General features: G+C 37.2%; 1 protein-coding gene across 7 annotated transcripts in view; it reads left to right on the top strand.

The window, feature by feature from the left end:
* The window catches only part of EML4 (EMAP like 4), a 161528-nt gene that overhangs the window by 108395 nt on the left and 35920 nt on the right, over positions 1-17213 (top strand). For all 7 annotated transcript variants that reach the window (XM_047851946.1, XM_047851943.1, XM_047851944.1 and 4 more), the window contains 6 exons: positions 907-1056; positions 2017-2086; positions 3196-3306; positions 4076-4171; positions 8649-8783; positions 8895-9030. In XM_047851946.1, coding sequence (XP_047707902.1) covers positions 907-1056; positions 2017-2086; positions 3196-3306; positions 4076-4171; positions 8649-8783; positions 8895-9030 — 698 coding nt within the window. The remainder of the gene's footprint in view (positions 1-906; positions 1057-2016; positions 2087-3195; positions 3307-4075; positions 4172-8648; positions 8784-8894; positions 9031-17213) is intronic.

Below are 17213 nucleotides of genomic sequence, written 5' to 3'. Positions count from 1 at the left end.
AGCCCGATGCGGGACTTGAACCCACGAACCATGAGATCATGACCTGAGCTGAAGTCGGATACTTAACCGACTGAGCCACCCAGGCATCATCTGTACAACTTTTTAATATATGTGCTGCCGAAGTGAGCCCTCTGCGACTTTTTAATAAACACTACCAAACTGTGCCTGGCTGTCTTACTCATTTTTCTTTTAGTTTATTTTTACTTATTTTGAGAGACAGACAGACAGACATACAGACATAGCAAGCAGGGCAGAGAGAGAGAGGGAGACAGAATCCCAAGCAGGCTCAGTGCTATCAGCACAGAGTTTGATGCAGGGCTTGAACTCACAAACCATGAGATCATGATCTGAGCCGAAATGAAGAGTTGGACACTTAACCAACTGAGCCACCCAAGTACTCCTGTCTCACTCATTATTTCAGTCAAGCATAAATGTCATTTTCTCCACCCTTCTTTTGATCCCTCTCTTCACTTTCTCTCCATTTAAATTAGGTGTTCCTTGTTTAGTTTAATTGTGAAAATAGGTATTCTCAAGGAAACGACCACTATTTTTTCCCTTGTCTTTCCACAATTTCTAATGATATATTTAGTGTTTGTTTTTGTCATCGTTGCCAGAGCTAAGCTCCAGGGACACAGGTGTCCATTCATTTTGTTCAGAAGCGTATGTTCTGCTCTGTGCCTGCCACACGTTAGGAACTCAGTATGTATTTGCGGAATGAGGGAACTAAGTTTTGTGCACATTAAAAACTCAGGGTTGCACCCTGGTTAGGGCAGGACTTGAGTTTCTTAGTTCTGATGATGCATTCTGGTTTTCTTTATACTTTCCTGATTCCCTTAGGGATCCATGAAAAACTTTAGTTTACACCTTAAAAATAACATTTATTAAAAACCTTGACTGCTGTTTAAGATATGGTTACCGAGGAAAGGACTGCCGTGCTAATGTTTACCTTCTTCCTACCGGAGAAATAGTGTATTTCATAGCATCAGTAGTAGTACTGTTTAATTATGAGGAGAGAACTCAGCGACACTACCTGGGTCACACAGACTGTGTGAAATGGTTGGTATCATTTAATACTTGTGTTTTTCTTTGTCATTTTTGCATTTCTTTATAATTTGGGTTTTTCAGAAATGATTTCTTCTGGAGAGCTCAGATCTTAAGGATATTATGGGTATTGTGTAGATATATTTTAAAAAGCACTTTAATATGGGGAAGCGGTAGTGGAATCTTTTCTTAAGACAATTTTAATTGATACTACTCTTCTGGAAAGGAATGAGCAGTACATAACAAGAGCAAAAAATTTACATTCTTAATAAGCTTACCCTTTGGTTGCAAGATATAGAAAGGAGTCTAAATATGGACAGGAAGACATCTTTAAAAAAAAAAAAAACTTTGCTAGTCACTCGTATGTTGATCATGAGGTATGTGGGCATGTATGCTACACAGTTTTCAGTCTTAAAATTTTCATGCCCCAAATCTGACCTAAGGGTTCAGCATTAAGAGCTAATTAAAAGGTTGGAGGTACTATGTGAAGATGTTCATTGTGTTCCTTTGTAGAAAAGTAGAAATGGTAGAAGAGCTGTTAATAAGATGCATACGGATGATGTCACAAAAGGAATATGCTGATGTTGACACAGAGTTTGCACAGTGCACGACTGCACCTTCCCCGTAATAAAACCGTCTGAGTATGCGCGCCTATGTGCAGGACTAGAAAGGAGCTGGAATAGATGAAGACATTTTAACTTACCCTGTAATTGTGAATATGTGTTTTCTTCAAATTTAGGGCTCCATTAATTTGTTTAATTTAACAAAGAAGGAAAAAGTGCAGCCGAAAACTTAGGATAAAACATCTTCTAGATGATTGATGTTTATTTGATTTGCTAAAGAAAACAGGTCACAATGAGAATTTTTTTAATGATTAAAAATGTTTGAAAATTGATAAATGTTGATACTAAGGCATACTTTCAGCTACTTGAAATGTTTCCCATATTTAAAACTGTTGTTAATACTGCTTTTTAGCCTTGCTATACATCCTGACAAAATTAGGATCGCAACTGGACAGATTGCTGGAGTGGATAAAGATGGAAGGGTGAGTGGCATAGGGTTCTGCATGCTGTATCAGTGACATTGTCATTAGAATGGAGTTAATAGGAATTTTAACCGCAGCTCATTTATTTCATTCTTTTAAAATTTGGCAGCTAAGGGATTTCTAGTATAAGCAGGGAAAAAATAGTAGAATGTAAGAAGATTCCAAAAAACAGAATCATACTACTTAAATATTTTTCTCTAAAAATAAGTGTTCTCCCTAAGGAAACTATTTACTTGTAAAATTGGGAGGACTTGTAAGCTTGTTGATTTTTTTTTTTTTTTAACATAGCATAACTTATCCGTGTTTGCCAGAAGGTGCCACATTTTCACTATGTTGATGGACCTCTTGACTTTATATATGACTAGAACTGATAACACTTTAAAAATGTCAGTTCCTATTCAGTATTATTGAATTGGCTTATATAACAAATCCCTTATTTGTAAGGATCAGCAATGAATATTATTGATGATTGATTAACATGTGTATGACTGTACCCATGACATTCCCTGGCTTCAGTTTATTTAAAGAAAAGGAGTCAGAATGGTTATAATGGATGACTTCTAAGGCCCCTTCCAGTTCCAAATTCTATTTAAGAACTGTTTGGTTAGCAATGTATTGGACACTTACAGAAAAAAGTATTATTTTCCTAGAAATGAAGGTAATGTTAAAAGCAGAGTATCCAGAGCAAATTTGCCTTGGTTAGACTCCTAACTCCACCTTCTAATAGCTGTATAACTTTGGGCAAGTTATTCAAATCTAAGTTTCCTCATCTGGTTAAATGGTAATTATAATAGTACATAGTTTATGGGATTAAATGAATCAATACATGCGATGTACTTAGAATAGTGTATGACATAGTAAATACTAAATCATTTGCTGCTACTGTTATCACTGTTGTTATTTTCTTGTTTTCATGGTATGAGAAGAAAATATCTGCTCAAGATTCTTTAGGGTCATGTCTAAATGTAGTAGCTATTTTATATTAGATGTTTATCCAGACCCACTGCTTTTGAAAGATGGAATGCAGTTCTGTGTGATGGTAGTGTTTACTTGCATCCACCTGAATACCAGTTAGTCTTGCTATTGTATTTTTCCCCTTGTTTTTGCAGCCTCTGCAACCCCATGTCAGAGTGTGGGATTCAGTTAGTTTATCCACTCTGCAAATTATTGGACTTGGGACCTTTGAGCGTGGAGTAGGATGCCTGGATTTTTCAAAAGCAGTAAGTAACAATTTTTAAGGAAGTAAGCAAGCTGCAGTAAAGAAGTCAAGCTCAATTTTGTGTCTGTGTCTGTGTTCATAGAAAGTGAATTGTTAGCTGTTGCTTAGCAGTGGCCAGCATTTTAACCTAGGTACTAAAGTACTCTGGTTTAAATGGGATACAGGTTGTTATACTTAATTATACTTTTGTTCTGTTTTGAACTAGGATTCCAGTGTAATAGCAGGAAATTGTTAGAGGAATATGTGTATAGCATGGTCCAGTTGAAATAAGCAGTAAGATATGCTTTTGCTTCAGCTTGAATCATGGAAATCTTATTTTATTTAGAAAATTTACAGACATGAAAGCTGGCCAGTTCTCCTAGAAAAGAAGTTATTTACATTTTATTTATCCTGTTTATCTGTGTTAATGTAAGTCAGGTATATCATGGAAAGCTAAATTGCTGTTTGAATAATACAAGTATAGTGTATTACTATACACTATATAATATTATATAGTGTATATTACTATACACTATATAATAGTAAGTGGAAGTTAACCTTGGAAACAAGATTAAAAACAGGAAGTATTTTTAAAAAGAATCTTCATTATATTTCTGAAGAAAATACAGTCAGTAAATAGTATAATCATTTTATTTCAAGTTTATATCCTTTTCAAGTTTAAAGGGTTTGGGATTATATTAATGTTGCCAGTTTTAATAATACGGTATTTCTTCTTAGAAAGTCACCCTTATCTGAAAAGTTTTAAATGCCTTGAATTGACTTTTCTTTAGGATTCAGGTGTTCATTTATGTGTTATTGATGACTCCAATGAGCATATGCTTACTGTTTGGGATTGGCAGAAAAAATCAAAGGGAGCAGAAATAAAGGTAAATCAAAATAAATTTTAATTGAGTATTATTTTTTAGAATACATTATTTTTTTTCAGATCCTTGGATGTATACTGCATATCCTTAAGTTGCAAGAGCATACCAGTTGGCCATATTCATTAGATTTATTGATTTGTCGTCATTTTATGGTATTAGGAATACCATTCTTAAAGTATTCTTTTTTTTTTTTAACAACACCTATTTATACTTTCTGTGATAGTTATCTATAGATTCTGAGATCAGTTCTTAAAGTATTCTTTTTTCTTTAATGTTTGTTTATTTATTTATTTATTTAGAGAGAGGGAGTGCTCAAGCAGGGGAGGAGCAGAGAGAGAGGGTGAGAGAGAATCCCAAGTAGGCTCCATGCTGTCAGTGCAGAGCCCGACGTGGGGCTCGATCCCACAAACGGTGAGATCATGACCTGAGCCAAAATCAATAGTTGGATGCTCAACCAACTGAGCCACCCAGGCACCCCAGTATTCTTTATTTTGAGAGAAAGAAAGAAAGACCAGGGGAGGGGCAGAGAGAGAGGGAGAGAGAGAATCTAAAGCAGGCTCTGCCATGACAGCGCAGAGCCCAACGCAGGGCTTGAACTCAACCAAATTTCAGTGATACTTCAGGCATATTGTGCTACTGAAATGCCAAAGTAGATGGATGTCTAATCTCAAAATTAACTCTGATTACACTATCTGGTTTCTCTTTAACAAAATTTGTCATTTATTCAATCTTTAAAGCATTAAAAATCTAAAGGAAAAATTCATCCTTTGGAATATAACTGACATAACCGAAAAGCATATGTAAGGATAAGTTTTTTGGTTTTAATACATGTATGGGATTATTACATAAACTGCTATAGTATTTATAATTGCTATAGAATAGGGTTGATCCCTTTGTGTGGATCTGGCTATAACTTGTAAGAGAAGAATATAAGGTTAATGCTGCAAATATGGGTCGAAATGGCCTCCTTCTGACAGGCTTTCAGAGGGATTCAGAGTGACAGGATGACTAAAAAAAGCCTATGACATATTTGCTGTACTCTTAAATAACATCACATTCCTTTTTAGTTGAGCACTCTCTCTCTCAGCAGTTTTGTTTAGTATAAGTTAAAGCTTTCAGCTTGTTGGCCAAAAAGAGATTCTTTTAAATAGTATGAGTTAATCTTTTGAAAAAAATAGAGTCGATTTGATTTTAATTGAAAAGAATATAACATGTCCAGAAACCTCAAACTTTGAAAAACATAAATGAAGATATAGATTGTCTTTCAGCCATCATTTAGAGTAATTTAACATTGAAACATAAGGATGTTATACCGAAGTAAAATGTGTGCGTTTGATCCTTTGTAGTAAAGGCTATCAGATGATGTCTTGTGGTTTTCCTCCTACTGGCCACTCTGTGTTCTCCTTTCCAAGACCTTAAATGTTGGTATTCTTCAGAGTTATATCCTGTGTCCTCCACTGGTATCATGTATTCTCTCATGGCCTTAGTTACTGTCTACTGTGTCCCCGATCAGTTAACTGTAGCCCAGATCTCTCTCATTTATTTGAGTGTCCTGTCCTGCAAGTCAAAATCAACATGTCCCAATGTGCACCAGTCATCCCCCTTAGACCCCAAACAGTTTTCGCCTCTCTGTGATTAACACCACATTCCAGCTACTTGTGCAAGCTAGAAACTCTTTTCCCCTTGCTTCTCACACTGAAGTTCCCTAAGGTCTGTCCCAGATGTCTGTATTACAGCTCTTTTCAGTGCAAGTGACTGAAAAACAACTAAAGATAACTTAAAGAGAATTTATTCATGTTTAGGGAGAAAAAGAAAACCTCTAATAAAAGTCAGAGGGGAATTTTATCTCAGGAATGACTTGATTCAGGGACCGGATCACTGACTCTCTTGTCTCTCCTCTTTCCCCTGTGTGTTGACCTTATTCTCTTCCACTGTAGGTAAGCTCTATTTTTGTTAAGTCACAAAAATTTGGGAACTGGTACATACCTAGTTAATTTATAGAAGTTTGAAATTCAATAAGGCAACTTCAAAACCTTATTGACAGAAACTAAGGAAGACCTAAATAAATGGAGGAATATACAATTATCGTGGATAGAATATACAATAATCGTGGATATACAAATTGTTACTTCTCTGCATATTGATCTGTACTTTTTAAAAATTTATTTCTGATCTGTACTTTCTCTTTTTTTAATTTTTTAAACATTTTAACATTTTTTTAACATTTATTCATTTTTTGAGAGACAGAAACAGCTCAAGCAGGGGTGGGGCAGAGAGAGAGGGAAACACAGAATCCGAAGCAGACTCCAGGCTCTGAGCTGTCAGCACAGGGCCCGACACGGGGCTCGAACTCATGAGCTGTGAGATCATGACCTGAGCCGAAGTCAGACCCTTAGCCGACTGAGCCACCCAGGTGCCCCTGATCTGTACTTTCAACATAGTCAAAATCTCAGCATGATTTTCATGGATGCGACAAGCTAAGTGTATGTGGAAATATGAAGGGATGAGAGTGGACAAAAATAACTAAAGTTGATGAGGGTGTAAAGTAACCGGAACTCGCATACACTCCTGTATGTTGGACATAGAAATTGACACAGCCATTTTGGAAAACAATGTAATATATATATATATACATATATATATATGTATAATATACAACAATAAAAATCCAAGTAAAATATTCTATTCTACACTCATACCCAAAGTGATTTAATTTCATAGATTATTTCAAATCATGTCTTGATATCTTACCACTAGCATTATGGGTTTGTATACTGGAAATATTTGTAGTTAGCTTTATAACCGTCAGTTAATCCATTTGGCATGAGATTCAACTGTCAAGTAGTTTTTATTTTATCCAAGTGAAAACTAAGGGCTGTTTAATTATTAAAATGCAGGGGCGCCTGGGTGGCTAAGTCAGTTGAGCACCTGACTTCAGCTCAGGTCATAATCTGTTTGTGGGTTTGAGCCCTGTGTCGGGCTCTGTGCTGACAGCTCAGAGCCTAGAGCCTACTTCAGGATCTGTGTCTCCCTCTCTCTCTCTGCTCCTCCCCTGCTCACACTCCCTCTCAAAAAACTAAGTAAAAACATTTAAAAAAGCGGGGCGCCTGGGTGGCGCAGTCGGTTAAGCGTCCGACTTCAGCCAGGTCACGATCTCGCGGTCCGGGAGTTCGAGCCCCGCGTCAGGCTCTGGGCTGATGGCTCAGAGCCTGGAGCCTGTTTCCGATTCTGTGTCTCCCTCTCTCTCTGCCCCTCCCCCGTTCATGCTCTGTCTCTCTCTGTCCCAAAAATAAATAAACGTTGAAAAAAAAAATTTTTTTTTTTAATTTAAAAAAGGAGGGGCGCCTGGGTGGCGCAGTCGGTTAAGCGTCCGACTTCAGCCAGGTCACGATCTCGCGGTCCGTGAGTTCGAGCCCCGCATCGGGCTCTGGGCTGATGGCTCAGAGCCTGGAGCCTGTTTCCGATCCTGTGTCTCCCTCTCTCTCTGCCCCTCCCCCGTTCATGCTCTATCTCTCTCTGTCCCAAAAATAAATAAACGTTGAAAAAAAAAAAAAATTTAAAAAAAAAAGGAAAAAAAAAATACATATATATAAAACCTCTGGGCGCCTGGGTGGCCCAGTCGGTTAAGCGTCCAACTTCAGCTCAGATCATGGTCTCATGGTTTGTGGGTTCGAGCCCCACATCTCTCTGCTGTCAGCACAGAGCCTGCTTCAGATCTTCTGTTTCCCTCTCTCTCTCTCTCTCTCTCTCTCTCTCTCTCGCTCGCTCTCTCTCTGCCCCTCCCCCACACTTGCTCACTTGTTCTCTCTCTCAAAAATTAACATTAAAAACAATTTTTTAAGTATCCTCAATTCAGTAATTTTATGAAAACACTACATTTGTAATTCCTTTGTGACTCTTCATGCCTGTTTTCTTCCTTTTTCACTCCAGTTCTTTTAAATCTTGTCCTTTCTAGAAAGAGCATAAAAATTCTTTCTTTTTTGTTTTTTCATTTCTATAGGAATCTGTAGTGACTATTCTGTGTCTACTTTTTAAGCCTTCAACCTCATGACAAATCTCTAAATCAGTAATATTTTCTTGAATGGTCAATAATAATAGTACAAAGAAAGATAAGACTTTTTTTTTTAATCAGAATGGCAATCTGTCTTTAAGATAGAATGTACATGGCTCTTGATTTGCTACTATTATTATACTTTTCCCTGAATGTGCAGGAAATTAAAATAATCTAAAACTAATTCATATGTCTTCCTAATGCAGAGTTATTATATATAAATAGCATAAAAGATGATACACTAGTGTGAGGACATCAAATTTAAATCATTATTCTAAAAATCTATTAAAATTTTTCAGGAAAATTGATCTTAATAGAAAAGGCATTATCTCAAAATGTTTCCTAGTCTTCAATTGTCAGTAGCTATAATTGGTACTTGCTGGAGATAAGGATATACACTTCATCTAAAGCTTTATTTCTTATCCACAGACAACAAATGAAGTTGTTTTGGCTGTGGAATTCCATCCAACAGATGCAAATACCATCATAACATGTGGTAAATCTCATATTTTTTTCTGGACCTGGAGTGGTAATTCACTAACAAGAAAACAGGGAATTTTTGGGGTAAGGATCAGAATGTTAAAACTTCATTATAAAACTTTTAATTTTTATTGTTTAGTAAACATAGTCATCATGCCAAAGGAAAAACTGAAAATTCTCATTGTTTCATTGTAGAAATATGAAAAACCAAAATTTGTGCAGTGTTTAGCATTCTTGGGAAACGGAGATGTTCTTACTGGTGACTCAGGTGGAGTCATACTTATATGGAGCAAAACTACTGTAGAACCGACACCAGGGAAAGGGCCTAAAGGTACAGTATTCTCACACTGAAGTCCTCACTTTTAATGTGTACATCTTGCTGTTGTAGGCCGGCTCTTACTCAGACCAGGAGAGTTATCAACATGCATTTTGTTTTTAACGTTTTTCATGATCTGTTTTTTAAAGTTAAATTGTTTACACAGCTATTCATGACCATATATAACCTACGTTTGACTATATTGAACCTTTCCTTCTAGGAGGTTAATACAAAGTAATTAGAGACGATAAAGATATATGCTAATTTAAAGAGTACAAAGATTGAGAGAGAAATCATCCTGATCTTTAGTGTTTTGTGAAGGCTTCACAGAAGAAATGGTATTTAAGTTAAGCCATAATGATACAAAACTTCAAAAGATATGGAACATTGATCCCAGTTTAGGGAAACAGTGCAAGCAGAGGCAGAAAGATGGATATGAATGTGAGGCATCCAGGATAATGTGAATAAATTTGTCGTGTACAAGTGTTAACAAAGATGAGAAATAGCCAACTTGAGGGAAATTTGATTTTTTTAATTGTTTTTTTTTACATTTACTTATTTTTGAGAGACAGAGAAAGACACAGCACAAGTGGGGGTGGGGCAGAGAGAGAGGGAGACACAGATTCCATAGCAGGCTCCAGGCTCCCAGGTGTCAGCACAGAGCCCAACGTGGGGCTTAAACTCACAAACCGTGATCATGACCTGAGCCGAAGTTGGATGCTCAACTGACTGAGCCACCCAGGCACCCCGAAGGAAATTTGATTTTAAAAAAGAGTAGTGTTTTATAATTCCTACTATCAGTTTAATTAATACAGTCTAAGTAATTAAAAATTTAAGTAAGGATTAAGATACAGATTTTTTTGTAACCAAAAAAGAATCCTTAAAACTGGTTGAGTTGACCATGAAAGACGAGTTGTGAGGCTGATGGTCTTTATCCCCCAGTTAGATACCAGAAAAGACCCTGGTGAGAAATAAGATGTAAAAAGAAAAAAGTTGGGGCACGTGGGTGGCTCAGTCAGTTAAGCATCCGACTTCGGCTCAGGTCATTATCTCACAGTTTGTGGGTTTGATCCCTGGCATCGGGTTTTGTGCTGATGGCTTGGAGCTTGGGGCCTGCTTCAGATTCTGTGTCTCCTCTCTCTGCCCCTCCCCAACTTGTGCTATGTCTCTCTCTGTCTCTCAAAAATAAATAAATGTTAAAAAAAAATTAAAAAAAGAAAAAGTTAACAAGATAGAACTGTTTATTTAGTGCCCCCAAAGAAGGGAGGAGTTTCTAGGAGTATCAGTGCTATCAAGAATCAAAACTAAGAAACAACCATTAGTGGTTTACAGTATCAACAGAACTTAGATTAAGGCTCCAAAACAGCTAAGTATAGAATGGCCAGTTTGAAAATGGAGAATTTTGAGAATCCAAGGTGAAAATGGAATGGGGAGTAGAGAGTTACTAGAGTCATTCAGTAGTCTTTTGAAGGGTGCCTAAAACCTGAAGTAAAATGGGAATTGCCAGTGACAAGGAGGAAACTAAAACTCTTAGAGACAGGAGAATACCTGGATTAGGTATAGGAGGAAGAATTATCCTTGAAAAAGAGCAAGAGCTTCCATTCATTCTGAGACTGGACCTTTAGAAGCTGAGATATTCTCTATGTGGGTAAATGGGGGGTGAGGGGGGTCATGCAGGATGACATTGCTCTCAGTAAAGGTGACTTTGTTAAAGACTTGATGTTTTTAAAGGGACAGTGTGAGCAGAGGAGAGGCAGAGAGAAGGGGAGAGAGAGAGTATCCCAAGCAGGCCCTACATTGTCAGTACATGCCCAGTCCCATGAAGCCACAAGGTCATGACCTGAGTCAGAACCAAGAGTCGGACACTTAACCAGCTGAGCCATCCAGGCACCCCTGAAGTTTCTGTTCTTAATGGATACAAAAAGAACAATAGTAATGTCATGTAAAGTATCACATAGTCAGACTCCATTACTTCAGAGTTCTACTTGTTGGAATTGAGATCCAGCTAAAACCTTTTCTGTGGATAGTAGATTTACTATAACAAATAATAACAAAACCAAAACCCTGTGAACTTAGAGATATTATTTTCTAAACAATTAGTGATTAAAACTATCCTTATCAACTCTTGAAAGGCTGTTTCCAAAGATCTTAACAGCTCATGACTAACAGCTCTTTATAGTGTAGTAATAAAGAATGATTGTCCCAATTACTACATTTGTGGCACATTTCCTACCTTTCTCCTCTGCTTTTCTCAACATAGCAACAGACTAGAGGGTTCAGTCTCCCTTGCGCTGGGTCCTGTGAGGGTAGTGTGGATGGCCATGTTAATCAAAAAGAATGAAATCTTGCCATTTGCAACTACCTGGATAGAACTAGATGGTACTATGCTAAGTGAAATTAGAGAAAGACAAATATCATATGACTTCACTTATATGAGGACTTTAAGATACAAGACAGATGAACATAAGGGAAGGGAAGCAAAAATAATGTAAAAATGGGGGCAAAACATAAGACACTCTTAAATATGGAGAACAAACAGGGTTAGTGGTGGAGTTGTGGGAGGAGGAATGGGCTAAATGGGTAAGGAGCATTAAGGGATCTACTCCTGAAATCATTGTTACACTATATGATAACTACTTGAATGTAAATTTTAAAAACTAATAAATTTTTTTAAAAACTTGAAAAAAAAATTAAAAATACCATAATAAAAAAAGAAAGAAACAGGGACACCTGGGTGGCTCAGTTGGTTAAGCGTCTGACTTCGGCTCAGGTCATGATCTCGCAGTTTGTGAGTTCAAGCCCCACATCAGGCTCTGTGCCCACAGCTCAGAGCCTGGAGCCTGCTTCGGATTCTGCATCTCCCTCTCTCTCTGCCCCTCCCCCTGCTCATGCTCTCTCTTTGTCTCTCAAAAATAAATATAAATGTTTTAAAAAAAAATTTTTTTAATATGCATGGCCATATTATAAGATGGAGGGGGGGAGAATAAACTCACAGTTTGGTCCCCTTCTTTTTCTCACTACAGCCCCTCTTCCCAGCCCCCATAATGGGCTTTGGCATTTCTTTAGCTTTACCTCAAATTGATTTTTCTCAGAAATAAAGATAAATTTTTAAGCCCCATTTGTACCCAAACACGTAGGTCCACTTTGCCCTTTTCTCTGGTAGGTGAAAAAAATTACAAGAGCAACATTGAAAATAACCTTTTTCAACACCCCCCCCCCTTTTTTTTTTTACTATTAAGAAAAAGCTAAAAAAATATCCAGACTATCATGCTTCCTTCAGAGTAGAAGTTTATAAGAAAAATTAGACATGTTGTTCTAAAATCAGTGGGCTGGGAGCAGAGAGAGATTATTTATTAGCAGTAACAGGTGGTAACCGCAGAAAGAAAACTAGCTATACCAATCAGAGTCTGAGAATCCACAAGAAGAGAGGTAGGGGTTGACAGGGAACCAACTTGGGGTGCCTGAGACATTTCCCCTGGGGATTGGGAGAGCAGCATGCCCTGGTTTCTCTTATTCATCCCCCTCACCTTAAACACGCTGAAACAACTTCCCTTTGTCTCTCTGGAGTCTCTGCATCAGACCATGGAAATCACCACAAATAACGTAGGAATAAGGGGATCCTTGTTCCTCTGCTCAGAAGGAAAGTCCTAATTTACATGTCTGTCTTCCCTAATAAGTCTGACTTTCCCAGGATTCAGATAATGTCTGGCAGCTGTTACTAGCTGTTTGAAAAGTATTTGTTAAACATTTTATTAAGGAAATGACTTTACTCTTACCTTTGGGTGTTAGTGTAGGAATAAAAGTTGAGTGGTACAGATGAAAGCACTATTTTCATGGAAATGGGGAATTTGACTATAGCACTGCAGATTTCTATGATTGCGCAGATTTTAAACTATATTTTTTTGGAGATGTACTACAGTAGTGTTCTCCATATTCATTCAACTGAATTTCTAAGTTTGGCAGGTGACTTGGATAGTTGTCAATCCTTAAATTTTACTACCAGTGATCCAGATCTCAATCATTGGCCATGCATTCTTTAGCTTGTTTTGTCCAATCCAGGTTCAAAACTCACAATAAGGATAGCAGTGGATTACGGATTCTTAAGAAAAAAGAATGGTAGGCGGGGGCACCTGGGAGGTTTCCATAGGTTAAGTGCCCAACTCTTGATTTTGGCTCAGGTCATGATCTCAGGGTTGAGTTCAAGCCCTGCGACCAGCTTCGCACTGACAGCACAGAGTCTGCTTGGGATTCTCTCTCTCTGCCCCTACCCTGCTCACGTGTGCGCAAGCATGCTCTCTCTCGCAAACTTTAAAGAAAAAAAAAGAACAGTGATATTAATCAACTACCTTTCCCACTTATCTCTGATTTCTTTTTCCTGGGCACGTTTGTTCAGTATTAGAAATGCAAGGAACAGCAGTGTCTACCAAAACAGTGACATGTTATCCTCTGACACTAAGCAGAATTTGGGTATAAATGTACCCTTCATTAGCCTTAATGTGTGTTGAAGTGGGAGGCAGGGATAGGTTGTTTTTATTTTGGTTTTTGTCTAAAAAATTTGTGGCTTGGGCTTTTTTCCAAAAATCTGCATGTGAACATACAGGAAACAGGAAATCTAATCTTTGTAAATTGCTGGGCATATAAAATGGACTATGTTGTCCTCTGCCATATGACTGATCCCGTTATGGGCAAACTTGTTGAGAATTTTGTTCCTTCCTTTACATTTGAGGGTTTCAGTTCTGTAAGTATGGCTAGGAAGGATTTGATGAGTGCAATGAACACTCAAAGTTTCCATTTTTAAATTCTTGCCAAAAATTTCAGTAGATTGATCCATTTTGCATATTCCCTAATATGACGTTTCTGCATCCGTGGCAGTCTTTTCAACCAGATCTGAGTGTACTATGGTAACGTGTCTGATAAAGGGACATTCATCCCTTTATTTTGGATGGTGGAAGTATAATTCCATAGCTAATTTTTTACTCTACTAATAGCAAACAAACCAAAACTGTATTTATACTTCATAAGCTCTTTGTATATTTTCTTCTTGCTTCCAAACCATTTTTTCCTTACCTTAAATTAACAGAAATCTTCAAAGTAATTAGAATTTTCTATTTTTTTCCTGATTTTATTGAGCTATAATTGACATATAACATTGCATTGTTTAAAGTGTACAGCATAATGTATATGCCAAATGATTACCATAAATGTTTAGTTAATATCCATCGCTTCGCAGTTTTTTTTCTTGTGATGAGAACTTTTAAGATCTACTCTCAGCAGCTTTCAAATGTGCAATATAGTATTGTTAATTATAGTCACCATGCTGTATATTACATCCCCAGAATTTATCTAATAACTAGATATTTCCACCTTTTGACCATTGTCACCCATTTCCCCCGCCACCACCTGTTTCTGTTAGTTCATTTTTTTAGATTTTATTTGTAAGTGAAATCATACAGTATTTGTCTTTCTGTGTCTAATTTCACTAAGCATAATGCCCTCAGGGTTCATCCATGTTGTTACAAATGGCAGGATTATCTTCTTTTTTTATTCCATTGTATATGTGTATGTGTGTGTACGCTGATCACCTAAGTGCTGATCACCACTTAGGCTATTTCGTTATTTTCTGTTGTTGGGTACAACAACAGAAACATGGGTATATTTCTCATGTTGGGTACAAAGTAATTGTTATTTCCAACGTATATGAAAAAGTTCAGATTTTTCTTCTATGAAATAATTCATAAGTTTTAAGTGGGGGGAGGGGAAGTTGAGACTATCTACAAGGTCATTAAAATGTCCATTTTTCTTAAATCTTTGCCGGATTTCTTTAAGAAACACCATTTTACATGCTCCAAATTATCAACATGGACATATTTGCCCAGTTGCTAAGAATATAACATAAGTTTCAAAGTCTCCCTAACATTTGATTCCATAGTTCTTAAACAGGCACAGAAAGCCCTTGAGACTATCCATATTTGGCAGTCAAGGTAAACTGCTTTTTAAAGAAACTTTGTTTCTGTTAGAGATGACAAGAAAGGGGAGATTTGAAATTAAATACCTGAAGGTACAGTAGGTTTTTAAATTCAAGGATAATTATTTTTCTTGGTAGGTATTTCAAAAATTATTTGGCTTAAATTGGAATGTCAGAAATACAGGCCCATGAGAAAGAAATCTTTGATAATTTGGGCCTTTTTTTTTAATGTTTATTATTTATTTATTTAGAGACAGAGAGTGTGTGTGTGTGTGTGTGTGTGTGAGAGAGAGAGAGAGAGAAAGAGAAAGAGAAAGAGAGAGAGAGAGTGCACAGGGGAGGGGCAGAGAGAGAGGGAGAAAGAGAATCCCAGGCAGGCTCTGCCCTGTGAATGCAGAGCCTGATGCAGGGTTCATTCTCACTGACCATGAGATCATGGCCTGAGCCGAAATCAAGAGTCAGACGCTCAACTGACTGAGCCACCCAGGCGCCCTGACTGAAAATTTGTTTTCTCAGTAAATACTGTCTAAAGGGAGCTTTGGTAATTTGTATAAATTTGAAACACAGAAACTTTAGCTCAGCTAATATTAGGTCCTTCTCAGGAAATAACTCTCCTGGGGTAGGAGGTAGAAAGTGAAAATTTCATGGAGTTTATGCTACTTAGATATTTTTATTCTTGATGAAGCATTTGTTCCTCAGGTTTATTTTCTGTTTTCTAACATTCCATCATTCTAGGAAGATCTTAAGTGTTTAATGAGGTTTATGTGGTGTTTGGAAGTATGGAAGACTGAATTAAAAAAAAACTGTATTGCATATTTCTACATTCTGATGGAGATCCATGAAATTCCACATCTCTGTGTTTTTTTGTAATTTCTTGCATGGTACCATGGTACTTTCAGACTACTCTTGTTATTTGACCATGCATGAGAAAATAAGCCCTTTTTTGTCTTAATGCCCAAATCCAACAATACTCAAAAAATTTACATCTCTCAGATGTCCTTTCTTTCTTGGTCACATCAGAGCCATGATAAATAATTGGCTGGCTATCCTGCTGGACACAGTTGTAGTGTTCAGTGTTTAAAGTATTTTTAGGTGATGAATGTTGATGTGCACTGAGGCAGTTGACATGAATAAAAGTTTGTTGGAGTTCTGCCCCCAGCTCTGCTGATTCAAGCAAGCTCTACTCCAAATCAGGGAAGACATTTCCTTGCTCCCTGCCAAATACACTTTTCTATTAAGTATCTGTACCACTAGCATCCTCACACTGAGCAATTTTTAGAGCCAGCTGCAACATTTTTTTAAAGGATACCAAAGCCCTACAAATTTCAGTTAATTTCTTAAATACAGTGGCAGCTCAAATAGATATGTAAAAATGAACAATCTCAATGACAGCTTTATTGAGATTTATTAAGTTCACATACCATAAAACTCACCCTTTTAAAATGTACACTTGATTTTTAGTACACTCATGGAGTCATACAACCATCACCACTATCTAATTTCAGAACATTTCATCACCCCAAAAACAAACACTGGGTCCATTAGCAGTCATTTGCTATTTCTCCCTCCCGGCAGCCTGTAGCAACCATTCGTCAGCTTTTGGTCTCTAGGGATTTGCCTCCTTTGGACACTTCACATAAATGGAGTCATACAGTATATGGTCCTTTGTGACTGGCTTCTTTTATTAGAACCTTAATGTTTTCAAGATTCATCTCTGTTGTGGCACATATCAATACCTCATTCTTTTTGTGGCTGAATAATATTACATTATAAATGTACATATTGTGTTTATCCATTTTTCAGTTGAACAATTTAGAAAATGAACAATTTTTTTCAGTTTTATTGAGGTATAATTGGGATATGATTTTGTATACATTTAAGATATATAACAATGATTTGATTTGATACATGTTTATATTGCAAAGTGACTATCACAGTAAGTTTTGTTTACGTCCAGCACCTCACATAGTTACAGATTTTTCTCTTTTGATGAGAGCTTTTAAGATCTACTCTCTTAGGGGTGCTTGGGTGACTCACTTGTTTAGGCGTTCGACTCTTGATTTCAGCTCAGGTCATGATCTCGCCGTTCGTAAGTTCAAGCCCTGCATTGGGCTCTGCACTTACAGTGTAGAGAGCCTGCATGGGATTCTCTCTTTCACTCTGCTCCTCCCCACCCCCTTCTCTCTCTCTCTCTCAAAATAAACTTAAAAAAAAAAAATCTACTCTCTTAACT

Source organism: Prionailurus viverrinus, chromosome A3 (genome assembly GCF_022837055.1).
Source record: "Prionailurus viverrinus isolate Anna chromosome A3, UM_Priviv_1.0, whole genome shotgun sequence".
NCBI classification, from domain to species: Eukaryota; Metazoa; Chordata; class Mammalia; order Carnivora; family Felidae; genus Prionailurus; species Prionailurus viverrinus.
This window is presented reverse-complemented; position numbering and strand designations above follow the sequence as displayed.